Here is a 13,409-nt window from a genome sequence, read left to right as displayed (position 1 = left end):
TCAAGAATTTTTTCAAGTAAAAATATTGAAAATTGTAATAATTACAGTATTGTTTGCGCGATGTGTCCGAGCACGCATTGTCTCATGGTAACCATAAAATCTTGACACAGTTATCTTAGACAACAAATAGAAAACGATTCTTAATCTATAGATGTCCGATTTATTGTCGGAACCAGAATTATTAAAATCGAATTATTTTTGAAATAATTATTGTGCATGTAAAAATAAATTTTAAAAAATTACTCAAAATTTTGAAAGTTTAACGTAAAAAAAATTAACCCTGGTAATATAATTTAATTTTGCTAGTTCCTATAAAGAGAAGTGTTTTGAATATATAGGTAAAAGGCGAATTCAATCGGTTCATGTGTAACATTAAAAAATTTGTAGGTGTACAATGAGACAAAATTGAACTAATGTGTGAGAGTTATAAGATAATTTTAAAATGTATTAAAGATTGTTTATTATGTACATTATTCTTTTTTAATAATAATTGTTATTTTATTCTTTGTATATTTTTTTGTTATGTTCAATGTTTAAATAACGTTTTATTTTAATTCTTTGGTAAATGTATTGTTGAGACTAACTTTATAATTAATACCTTAATATTAATTCCTTAGTTCCTTAAAAAGCACGTGTGTAATAAAATAAATTTATTTCAAAGTTACATTCAAAAATTTTTTTATCTGGAATTTTGATAATTCCTGGAAAATTCTGGAATTTTCAGGGAATAGATTTACAAATTTTGAGTAGACACTTTGGCTATGTATTTTATACTATTTTCATCCTTGTTTTTGTTATTGTTATTAATCTAATTACATGGGTTTACGAAATCTAGGTGGGAGAGGGGGGTGCTTTGAACTTTGAAGGATATTTCTATAGGATTTTGGTGCATTGAAAACGGCTACGTTGTCCGTTTTTTCCCAGCACCCTCTATTTTTTAAATAATAGTAAGAACAGTTTTTTTTTAATTTGATTTTTTTATGATTTTTTTTGTTAAAAAAATGATAGGGAGGTCAACTTTTCGGCATTTATACAAAAATGTTCACACAATACTAAAAATATTTTTTTGCGACTTATAAAAATGTTTTATACAAATCATAAACAAAAAACTTTTTAAAATTGTGAATAATGGAAAAAAAATAATAAATTTTGAAATAAAAAAGCAATTAATTAAAGAAAAAGTTTTAACAAATATTTGACTATTTAGGCTTATAGCTGTATGTTTCTAGTTTAATTCTTTTTTGAAAAATTAATTTCCGACTATTTGTTAAAATTTATTTAATTTAAGGCATAAATGCATTCCGCGTGGACGACATTTACGGTACGCGATTAAACTCGTGAGGATGTTTTGTAAAGTGCCGTAAAGCTGACCTTGCTATTATTTTTTTAGCCAAAAAAAATCGTAAATAAATCGAATTAAAAAAAAAACTGTTTTTGCGATTATTTAAAAAATTGAGGGTTATCGAAAAAAATAGACAACGTAGTCGTTTTTAGCGTATCGAAATCCTGTAAAAACATCCTTCAAAGTTCAAAGCACAAAATCGCCCCTAAATTTCGTAGACCTGTGTTATTAATGCTTAGTTTTATATTATATGATATTAATGCTTTATTTTGTATTAATGTTGTATATTTTCAACTTGATATTTATTTTATTAAAGATCACGGTTAAAGGATAATCATTGTCTAATATAATAATAAATTGATTAATCAATTGTATGTGTGTAGCCTCTTTTTAAAGGCTAATAGAAACATAGAAGGACAGAATTTATTTCTCAACTGTAATAATTTTATTACCGCGTTTGAGATATTTGTGTCAACGTGATTTATGAAATAGTTGTTAATTTTGTTTATTGAACTGTTGTGATCTCTTATGAAATCCATAGACTGATAAATGTTATTGTGTGACTTTCTTCAATGGAAAGTAGATTTTTCAATGTGTATGTAGGATTATTGTATTATTCATTGTTTTTTAATCTGCAATAATATTCTATCTGTTATTTTTTTTTTTACAATAAGTGGTACTTGTTTGTACAATTTGGTACTTGTTTTCTAACTAATTGTAAAATTTACGTTTGTGTAATTTGAGATTGGTAGTGGGTTTCAATACTACTCATTAGTTTTTGAAACCCACTACCAATTACTATGGTAATGGGTTTCAAAAACTAATGAGTAGTATTTAACGATCCTATTCCATATCTGAGCTGGTAAAATATTTGGAAGAGTCATAGATACATAACTAAATTCTTTGTCAGTATAGTGCGTCTGTATGTAAAAAAAATCTTAATGTTCCTTCTAAATTTATACAATGCATTATTATATCTGTGCAATGCTCTGTGGTAACTTAATCTCTACCTATTTTCATAGAATTCATAAATGATGTATCTGAAGATTGAGGTCTTTTCCTTACAAGACGCACAACACAGTTTAACTGTGCGTAATCTTACACATTTTATAAATACGCCCGTTTCTATGAAATTTCAAGCAATTATGTCTTACAAGGAATGTTTACGAAGTGTCCGCCTCAGATTTAGATGAGTTTTTAATGTTGTAATACAGATAAAAATAAGAGACACGAATTTTTTTTATACGTGCTCTAATGCACGTTTAAGAGCGAAACTTGATGAAAATTGGTTTTTTTCTTTCGAAGCGTAAATCGTCAAAACTATAAGGGATAGAGAAAAATGTTTTAATTGAAAGTTAAGTAGCTTAGAGAGTATAACAGTGATAAAAATTTTTTTTTAAATATTTTTATACTTTATGCGTGCGTGCGTGATGTTATAATGATTGTCTTAATTATAATATTTAGTAAATTTATAACATAAAATAATCTTTGAATATTCTCGTATTTAGATAATTAAATTTATGGTTTGTTTTTTAATAGAAAATTAGCAGCTGCAAAAGTTAACATACCATGGCCCATCACTACAGCACAGCAAACTTCGTCGGAAGTACAAGCTTTGATTCAGGAGGAGCTACCGGAAGATTCATCCGATGAGGAATATAATCCTGAACATGATAAGCAGAGTGACGATGATAGAGAAGTGGAAAATACAGCAAATAGTGATATCGAGGCGCAGTTATCAATAGCAACAAATAATAAGGATGTATCCTCTTCTGAACAATTGTCACAAAATATACAATACGATTCCGAAGGAATTTTTAAAATACCTGCGTATGTGAAAAATATTTTTATTATATTTTATTATAGTTTTTTTTTTATATTATTTACATTTTTTATTATATTAACTATATACACTGTGTTTCAAAAGTTCGGCAACGGTCAAATATTTCGGAAACTAAGCATTTTAGGAAAAAGTGTTTCAGATAAAAGTTGTAGGGTTTTAAATGATCTATTTACTGATCTTATCAATTTGATCTTGGATGGCGTCGTCAAGGTTACATCGAAATCACATTAACTTTTATAAATGGACCCTGTTTTTGATTCTAGAATCTAATAAGTGGTGTCAAGAGTTTTTCAAAATTCTACAAGATAGTTTATTTTTTTTGAGCACTTTTCGAGTTGTGAAGCTTGAAAGCTACAGTGTACTCTAACTTTCAAGCGTTACAACTTGGAAAGTACTTAACGAAAATAAATTTTCTTGTAGGGTTTTGGAAAGCTCTCGAAATCGACTACAAGAAAATGCAATAAAAAATATAATATGTTAAAGAAATATCGATACTCTTTAATTAGGGAACTACTAATACTCTAACATATTTTTTATGCATTTTTTGTAGTCGATTTCGAAAGCTTTCTAAAATCTTACAAGAAAGTTTATTTTTGTCAAGTACTTTCCGAGTTATGACGCTTGGAAGTTAGAGTACATTGTATCTTTCAAGCTCTACAACTTGGAAAGTATTAAACGAAAATAAACTTTCTTGGGTTTTGGAAAGCTTTTGACACCACTACTTGATTATGGAATCAAAAATAGGGTGTTCCATTTAAAAAAGTTAATATGATTTTGATGTGACCTTGGCGACGCCATCCAAAATCAAATTAATAAGATCAGTAAATAGATTATTTAAAACTCTACAACTTTTATCTGAAACACTTATTCCTAAAATGTTTAGTTTTTGAAATATTTGACCGTTACCGAACTTTTGAGACACACTGTATATTCTTTATACATATATAAGGTGCTTTATTTCCTTGCGGGATACACTGCGGACCTCCGCTCTGCTTACAAAATAAACTTCTTATTACTCGTATACCTGCATTGCATGAGAGAGAGACCACATTATATACTTTATTTATATTTATTATATTTTATTGTAATGTGAGATTTTAATAACCAAGGAGTTATTCTATCAGGAAAAACTAGGAATTTTTTAGGGAATTTTTTTTTTTTTTTTTTTTTGAAAATGTCATGGATGAATGACAAAATCATAGATTTTTATAGAATTTGATCAATACTCAGGGAAATTTTTAGAATTTTTAACTTAAATTTAAATTTATCTATCTATCTATCTATCTATCTATCTTATCTATTTATTTTTGACAAAATTGTTTCTTTGATTATTTTTTTTTATAATGTCGCAAAACGTCAATCAATTAATACAGTACATACAATACAAATAATTATACAGCTTTATTTTACTTGAAAACCTAACGTAATAGAACATTTTCACTTGAATTGACATAAAAAATTATAGGAAATTTTATTCTGATTAGATTACTTGATTAAGATTCTTTGTTGATCAGTATAATTTTTTTACTTACGGAAAATTCTTACAATATTATCAACTTATTTGAATAATAATTGACAAATATTATTTTTAAGTGTTCCACATGTTGCAATGGAGGAAGAAAGTATTGGTCAAAGAACACGTTCCAAATTATCTTTAAGCGAAACTTCTTTAGAGGAAATAGAACAAGCATTTATACCACCTGACTTAACTGCTGATATGACTGAAGATTTAGAATGTGAATATGATGAAGATTGGGATAACTTTTTGAAAGAATTTATGCAACCTTTGACGCAAGATCCAGCTATGGAAGATGATCCAGAAGCAGATCCAGAGTATAACATCTTGGAGGATGAAACAGATTTATGTATGCATTCTCTCATAAAATATTTGCTTTTATTATATTTTATTTTCTTTTTCTTTATACATGTATTCAGTACATGACAATTAATTAATATATCTCTAACTGAAACAAACATTATTAGTGGACAAGGAAGAGCTTAGGACAGATAGAGCTGTAGAAGTTCCTCGTAAGGAGCAGTATGATTTGATTGCAGAATTACTTGAATTAACTCCAATGTTTTCGACACAGGAGCAAGAAGTATCAAGAAAGAAAAAAGTTGTAGATAATACAACACCACCGATTGAAAGTGATATTATGGTAAGAAGCATTATACAAAGTTGAGAAGTAACTCGTTGCTTATAAGTAATAATTTCGTTATAACGAAGTTAGAATTACTTTACAGGAATTGTTACTTTGTTTCTTTTTTTCTGTACATATATACAGTGTTTTTATATAAGTGACTACTCTTTTTTTATCTCTTAAACTAACCGAGATAGACTCAATAGAAATAATTTCAAATTATACGGTTTAAATTGAAATCTATTGTGAGTACAGTGGTTACTTAAAGAAATTATATATGTTAAAGAACGAAGAGATATGCATAACTTTTGTATGATCAACTATTATTATAATAAAAATTGATAAAAATTGTAGCATTCTTTTTAATGAATGCAATGATGTACGATATATTGGATCATTTAAAAAATATTTGCGGTTTTTTGTCACTAGAAGATAGTGTTGATGGTCATATATCGGGCAACACTAATCCGATTGTATTAAATAAACGCGCGTCTGAAAGATGACATTTTAGGTTATATTTTTTGTAAACAAAGTTTGATAATTCATCAATCGTGTCAAAAGTTATATTGGTTTGAAAATGAGTAAAATTTCTGAAAAAATACGTTATGTTTTTTTACTACAAAAAAGGCAAAAACGCAGCACAAACATGCAGAAAAATTTTCGAAGTTTACGGTGTTGATGCTGTAAGTGAACGCAGGACGCAGGAGTGGTTTGTTCGATTTTGTTCTAGAAATTTTGATGTCAAAGATCGATCTTGCCGTGGTCGGCCAGTCACTGAAAAAGTCGATGAAATTTTGCAACTGGTCGAGCAAGACCGACATACAAGCTGTCAGGACATAGCCAATGCACTAAGAATCAACCATGTGACGGTTTGGAATCATTTAAAAAAGGCTAGCTATGCAAAGAAACTCGATATTTGGGTGCCACATGAATTAATGCAAAGAAATTTGATTGACCGAATTTCCATCAGCGAAATACTACTAAAATGCAACGAAATCGACTCATTTCTGAAGTAAATTATCACGGGCGATGAAAAATGAGTAAAATACAAGAATATCGTTTGTAAAAGATTATGGGGTAAGCGCGGCGAATTACTACAAACGACTTCAAAGCCTGATTTGACGACAAATAAGGTGATGTTGTGTGTATGGTGGGATTGAAAGGGAGTCGTTCATTATGAGGTGTTACCATATGGCCTAACGATTAATTCAGAGCTCTACTGTTTACAACTGGATAGATTACAGGAAGCGATTAAGGAAAAATGACCAGAATTGATCAACAGAAAAGGTTTGTCTTCCATCATGACAACGCCAGACCACACACATCTTTGATGTCGCCAAAAATTGAGGGAGCTTGGTTGGGAAGTTTTGATGCAGCCACCGTATAGCCCGGATCTTGCACCGTCTGATTACCATTTATTTTGATCTTTGCAGAACTCTTTTGATGGAACAACATTAGCCGACAAAAGAGCTGCCGAAAATTACTTGAAAAAGTTTTTCGCCTATAACCACAGAAGTTCTACACGGATGGAATTATGAAATTAATCGAAAAATGGCAAAAGGTTATAGATAATAATGGTCAATATATACTTGATTAAAATTGATTTTCAATAAAGAAAAATTTTATTTAAAAATTGAACAAAAAACCGCAGATACGTTTTAAATGACCCAATATTAAAATTATTTTGCAAATTATACGAGTTATGTCGGTTTTGCAAGTGAATTCTACCTTATTAGTTTCGGCTCTGCAGTGTGATTAAATTTCAACTCTCGCTTTGGCGATTGACATATAACATGTTAGCATCTGATTATAAAATGAAAGTCGGAAATTAGCCAATTGCAGAGTTAAAATTGAAAAGGTAATATTAGCCTGCAAAACTTTAAACCAATATAACTGGTATAATTTGTAAAGTAATTTTGATATACTTTACATCATTATACTCATTAGAAATAATACTACAATTTTTATCATATAAAAATATTTACTTTATGGAAAAGTTTGCGTATCTCTCCGTTCTTTAACATAGTTAATTTCTTTGATCAAGGCTCCTGCCTTCTTAGCCGAGAACTCCGCGTTGACGATAGCGACATTCCATCGCGGACAAAATTAGAACTAATAGACGTGAAACGTAACAGATTGACGATGAGATGTTGTCGTGCATGTCATTTTATTATTATTTGTTTTATTGTGAAAATATGACTTGTCTCGTGTTTACTAAATACGTAAAAATGGACTGTGAGTAAAGTTTCTTTGAATTTTATACATAAAAGCACATTTTTCACTATTTTTAATAGCTATCCATGTGTTTTCCTGTCTGAATAGGCGTCACTTTACGTGCTTTTTACGACTATTTACTGATTGCTAGGCGAAAAAGGGATAGTCTTGACCAATATTTAAAAGTATTTAAAAGCCATCTGATTAGTTTGTTTTATTCAAATTGGCTTTATTTACAAATGCACGTCGGATAAAATTACGTGTTATTTTACGTAATTTCTCGTTTCTGACGTCATAACTTTAATATGACTGCGACGACTACTCAGGAGCCTTAACCACTGTACTCACAATAAAGTTCAGTTTAAAGTGTACAATTTGATATTATTTTGATTGGGTCTATTTTTGTTTGTTTGAGATAAAAGGGGGTGATCACTTATACAGGAACACCTTGTATAACTAACTTAATTTTTTCGTGCCTGGTTTTTTTAAGAATAATTAGCATCTGATTGGTGTCTTACTAGAAAATTTTAGAGTTGCTGATTATAAATCTGTAATCAAAATTTTAAAATTCAAAATGACGGATCTAATATAGCGGGCTAAAATATTAATTTTAAGGGGATGCTAAAGTGAACGACGAACTCAATTCGGATCGGTAATGCTATACGGCCGAATTCCGACGCGGCCGCTAAGGCCTTTTGCGGGTCTCTGCGGACATCTGTGGAACTAAAAATGATAAATGTCGATAATATTTTTATCGACATTTATCACATAAGCGTCATTTTTCTTTTATTTTCACATGAGCTCTGTTGGACAGATACTCTATTTCTTTTTGTTACATATAACAAAAAGAGAAGACAAGAAGTACAGCGTTTTATAAAAATTATATGCGTATGATAAACACCTATAGCATTTTGTCATAATTAGTTCAAACGCCTTTGACATTTTGTTATAAGTAGCCAAAGCACTATTTACAGCTATGGCATTTTGTTACAAAATAGCCAGTCCACGATAAATGTCTCTGACAGTATAATAAAAATAGCCAGTTTACGATAAATGCCCTGGCAAAATAATTAGAGTCAGCTCACGATAAACGCCTCTGACATTTTGGTTATAACTATCCACAGCGCGATTTACAGCTGTGGTATTTTGTTATAACAAACCAGCTGACAAAACGCCTCTGGCAATAATTAAAAACATAATTGTAATCGGTATAAGTATGATTTACCGCTGTGGTAGGTATCCTATAACACTCTGCCTCTGCATTCTAACCTCCAACTTTTTTTTGGTCTGGTTAGATTGACGACACGTGTTCCAAGTGGAACAAAAATATTCTCTCAAGGTGCTATTTCATGGGCGTCAATTGACGCGCGTCAAGCACTTTTAGTGCCGACGCTTATTGTTAGAAGTTTGAATTTTCCAACTTCTAAGTGTCACGGGCGTCACGCGCAAAATGACAAAAGATCCTCAAATTCTGTGGCGGACATGCGACAATAATTTGTAAATCGCAAATCTTCTAATTGTAAAATTGGAAAAATCGCGTAATAAAATCTATGTACTTCACGATTCTCAAAAATCTCTGCAATTCAGTATTTCTTTTTTCTATATTTTCTTTTTTACTTTCTTCAATTGCAGCTATTATTGCAGTTGCTACTGCTATGCATCTTTTCTGTATTTTTGCATTTTTTAAGTTAATTTTATTTGCATATTTTACCATCCATAATGTTTTGTTAGGTTTTATTAACGGCGAACACATTTTTTCCGAAATTGCTTCAAATGTTCCAATAAATAGATATATGTAGATTATGTGTATCTACTTTCTGACGCGAATTCCAGAAAATAACGCATGAAAACATTTTTCATTGAGCATATCGATGTTATTTCTACTAATCTAACATTACTCAAGCGTCTTGACGTTTTATGAAGTCAACTGACGCCAATGAAAAAGCACTTTTATTAGGACTCACATTATAACTTTATTGTACCGACAATGTACCGGCTTCACTGTATTGACATTATTGCGCGGTAACGATACGGTGAATACGGGTGACAACGCGTTACGATGGAGACGTGAAGGAAAGACAAAATGAGAACGGCGCTCGATAAGACCACGTCGTATCATGCTTTCTCTCTCGATCCAGCGTCAAGTGAGAAACATGCGTGAGGCGGCGGCTCCCGATAGCGCACAAACAACTCACAATGGCAGATGCCTAGAGATTTTCCGTAGGTTGGGTTAGATAATTCAAGATGATTGATTGGTGGGCTATCGGGATGTGCGCTATCGGAACCTTCCCTGCGTGAGGAGGTCATGTGTCTTTCTTTCTTAAGCGGTCTCTCTCCTTTTTGATCTATCCTCTTCTGTCTTCTCGAGCGTTCTCGCTTTCTCTTGTTACAAAACAAGTCAGCAACACCGCACAGTTTAACGAAACAATTTTAGATTTTTGTATCGCGGAGCTGAGTTGTGACACGCGCGCGACGTATTATATACAGGGTGTCAGAAAAAAAGGGTCACATATTTTGATAGCAAGTAGTATTGATCAAAAAAAAAGGAAAGGTCTAATTAACATGAGTCCTGATACTAATATCTTCAAAGATACAAGCTATTTTATTATTCGAGCTCTTTGTCATTTTCTTATTAGTCGGGTCATTTTTAGAATGTAATGAACAAAGGAGTAGGGAAGAGTGGGGTACAATGGGGATATCTTTTTTCTAGGTGCCTTAAAAAATAAAAAATAAACAAAAAGAGATAAAAAAATAATTTTTATTTTAATATAAAATGCAATCATTAATCTTCTATAAAAAAAAAAAAACTGAAATAAAGAAACTAAATGTATGTACATATGATAACAAAATAAAAACTCCTTTTTTTACAAAAAACAAAAAATTTTAATGCTGACTGAGACGATTAATCTTGTACTGACGAACTCTCGTATAGCAACAGTAGTAAACACTCTTTTGTTTACTAGGGCTGCTATACTAGGGCTGCTGACATTCGTCAAGGCCTACGCAATGTCGTTTGACTTGTAGTATCTATTGCAAATGTAAATATCAGGAGATTCTAAAGATGACACGACTAATAAGTCGTCTTTCGGCTTATGGCGTGGTTTAAATTAATCATTTGTTGACGATAGCGTTGTGTATTAACGGTTTCGCCGGGCTTCAAGAGTTCATAATACACAATACCACTCTGGTCCCAGACACAGAGCATGGTCTTTTTGCGATTTGGCCTTGGTGTTGATGGACCGGCTTTGCCAGGTGAAAGCCACGATTTTTTCCGCTTTGGGTTTTCAAAATAAATCCATTTTTTGTCACCCGTCACAATTCGATACAAAAATGATTTTCTTTCGTGGCGTTGAAGCAGCATTTCACAAGTGACTTTGCGATTTTCCATTTGACGTTCATTCAAATTGTGTGGCACCCATTTACCGAGTTTATTGATCTTTCCCATTGCTCGTAAACATCTGCTAATTGTTTCTTGTGATACATGTAATGCTTCTGCTAATTGCCGTTGAGTTTGAGTTGGGTCATCATCCAATAATTCCTGCAATTGCTCGTCTTCGCATTTTTGTGGTCTACCAGAGCGCTCACTGTCTTTCACATTGAAATCATTACTTTTAAATTGTCGAAACTATGTCTTACATGTTCTAATCGATGGAGCGTGTTCACCATATGTTTCTACCAGCAAACGATGACTTTCAACAGCCTTTTTCTTTTGATTAAATAAAAAAAGCAATGCGTGCCGCAAATTTTTCAGACACAAAACTCGACATGATCACTGAACAATAAAACAAAGACGCTAATTTTTGGCGGACTCAACTTGTGTGTGTTTGTAGTTCTATGTCAGACGAACAAAATGACGTATGTGTCAAATTAATACTGCATACTTTTCGCTGGCGCCATCTTTTAGTGAAACCGGAAAAAACTTATGCATACACCTGGTATATACAGGGTTGGGCAGAAAAACCTGACACATTTTAAAAAATCGTTATTCCCCTCCAAGTGAAAAGAGGGCGCTGTAACTCCGGGAGCGAAAAATAGATGGTTGAAGGTTTATGTTTACATATCAGTACAGTTCCAGTATGGAGAAGTGGCCGCCGCAACAACGCGCGTTCGTTTGCGAGCGTTTTTTCATAACTCAGTCCTACGTTCAAGCAATTCGCGATTTTCGTATTGAATATTCTCTTCGTCCACGAGATCCGGTTCCCTGTCGTAATTCTGTGAATCTGTGGGTCAAAAACTTCCGACAAACAGCCACAGCCACGAAACAAAAGCCTCCAGGGCAACCAAGAACGGTAAGAACCCCTGAAAATGAGACACGCGTTCGCACCTCTTTGCAACGAAGTCTACGCCGTTCTGCCGGTAAACATGCTCAAGCTCTCGGAATGTCTCGTCGATCGTTTAGCAGAATCTTGAAAGCGATGAATTTTCATCCCTACAAAATTCTCATAACCCAGGAATTGAAATATACCGACTATGCAGCTCGATTAAGATTCGCAGAAAAAATGAAGGAGTTGTTGGACAACGAAGAAATTGACCGTAAGTTTTTAATGATTAGCGACGAAGCTCATTTTTATTTGAACAAGACAGTAAACAAACAAAACTGTCGTTATTATGCTACGGAGAACCCTCAGCAGATAGTCGAGGAGCCGTTACATTCCGAACGTGTGACTGTTTGGTGTGGAGTTGCAGAGTAGGGAATAGTGGGGCCTTACTTCTTTCAAGGAACGATCAACACGGAGCGCTATCTGGAGATGTTAAAAACGTTCTTAATACCGGAGTTGAAGAAGAAACGCAAGTTCCGTCGCACCTTCTTCCAACAAGATGGCGCCACGTGCCATACGGCGAAAAAGACGTGGATTTCCTACGCGAAGAATTCGGCACCCGTCTGCTGTCTCGCAACACTGAGTTTCCATGGCCACCACGTTCGCCCGATCTCTCAGTGTGCGACTTCTTTTTGTGGGGCTATTTGAAGCAACGTGTCTACGCTAACAAACCTCGAACCTTGGACCAGCTGAGAGCCAATATTCGGAGAGAAATTGCAGAAATAAAGCCAGCGATGTTGAAAAAAGTGTATGATAATTTCGAAAAACGCCTCGAAAATTGTATTGCTTGTAACGGCCATCATTTAGCCGATATAATTTTTGGTAAATAAACAAAAAAAACCTTCAAGTGTCTAGTTTATTCTCCCGGAGTTTCAACCTCTTCCGATTAATAGCGGCCGCACAAGTGGTTATTAAAATGTGTCAGGTTCCTCTGCCCAACCCTGTATATTTGGGTGGTCTAAAAAACCGACTATTTTTTTTCTTTATGTGTTTTACCGGAAATCGAAAGTATATGTTGCAAAAGTAAATTTTGTTTTTTGTTTAGATTTAAAAAAAATGTTTTAGAGGTCGCTGTAGCCGTTTAAACACGAAAATCGACGTAACATGGTATTTTAATTTTTTTAAATTATATTGAGGCATATCCTGTTGAGCTGATCATTGAGATATTGTTGCCAAGAATCAAATATGTAAGCTTGAATTTTTGTAGCCAAAAATACTGACAGTAAATCATTTATTTAATCCTTTAAAACTTGAATTTTTATGAAAATCTACATTTAAAAGCTTAAAAAACTTATTTTGACTAATCACAGTCAAAAATCGTTTGTAATATTGGTTTCCTTGTTTAATGGAGTATATATTATGATATACAGAAACTTCCACATTTATTGATAATGCTGCAGTCATAAAATGTTTAAAAAATGCAATTTTTCTTAAACCTGGCCTTCATACCAGCACCAGATTTAATTTTCGTAACAGATTTTTGTTAAAGAAAAATATTTTTATATAAAATATACTTTCATAAAAAATATATTTTATAAAAATATTTTGTA

General features: G+C 32.4%; 1 protein-coding gene across 4 annotated transcripts in view; it reads left to right on the top strand.

Moving 5' to 3' along the window:
- Positions 1-13,409, top strand: part of LOC105207486 — a 71,146-nt gene that overhangs the window by 18,660 nt on the left and 39,077 nt on the right. For all 4 annotated transcript variants that reach the window (XM_039448955.1, XM_039448958.1, XM_039448957.1 and 1 more), the window contains exons 3-5: positions 2,882-3,172; positions 4,779-5,050; positions 5,169-5,344. In XM_039448955.1, coding sequence (XP_039304889.1) covers positions 2,882-3,172; positions 4,779-5,050; positions 5,169-5,344 — 739 coding nt within the window. The remainder of the gene's footprint in view (positions 1-2,881; positions 3,173-4,778; positions 5,051-5,168; positions 5,345-13,409) is intronic.

Source organism: Solenopsis invicta, chromosome 5, assembly GCF_016802725.1.
Source record: "Solenopsis invicta isolate M01_SB chromosome 5, UNIL_Sinv_3.0, whole genome shotgun sequence".
Classification (NCBI taxonomy): Eukaryota; Metazoa; Arthropoda; class Insecta; order Hymenoptera; family Formicidae; genus Solenopsis; species Solenopsis invicta.
The sequence above is the reverse complement of the archived record's forward strand: the minus strand, read 5'-3'. Positions and strand labels throughout refer to the sequence as shown.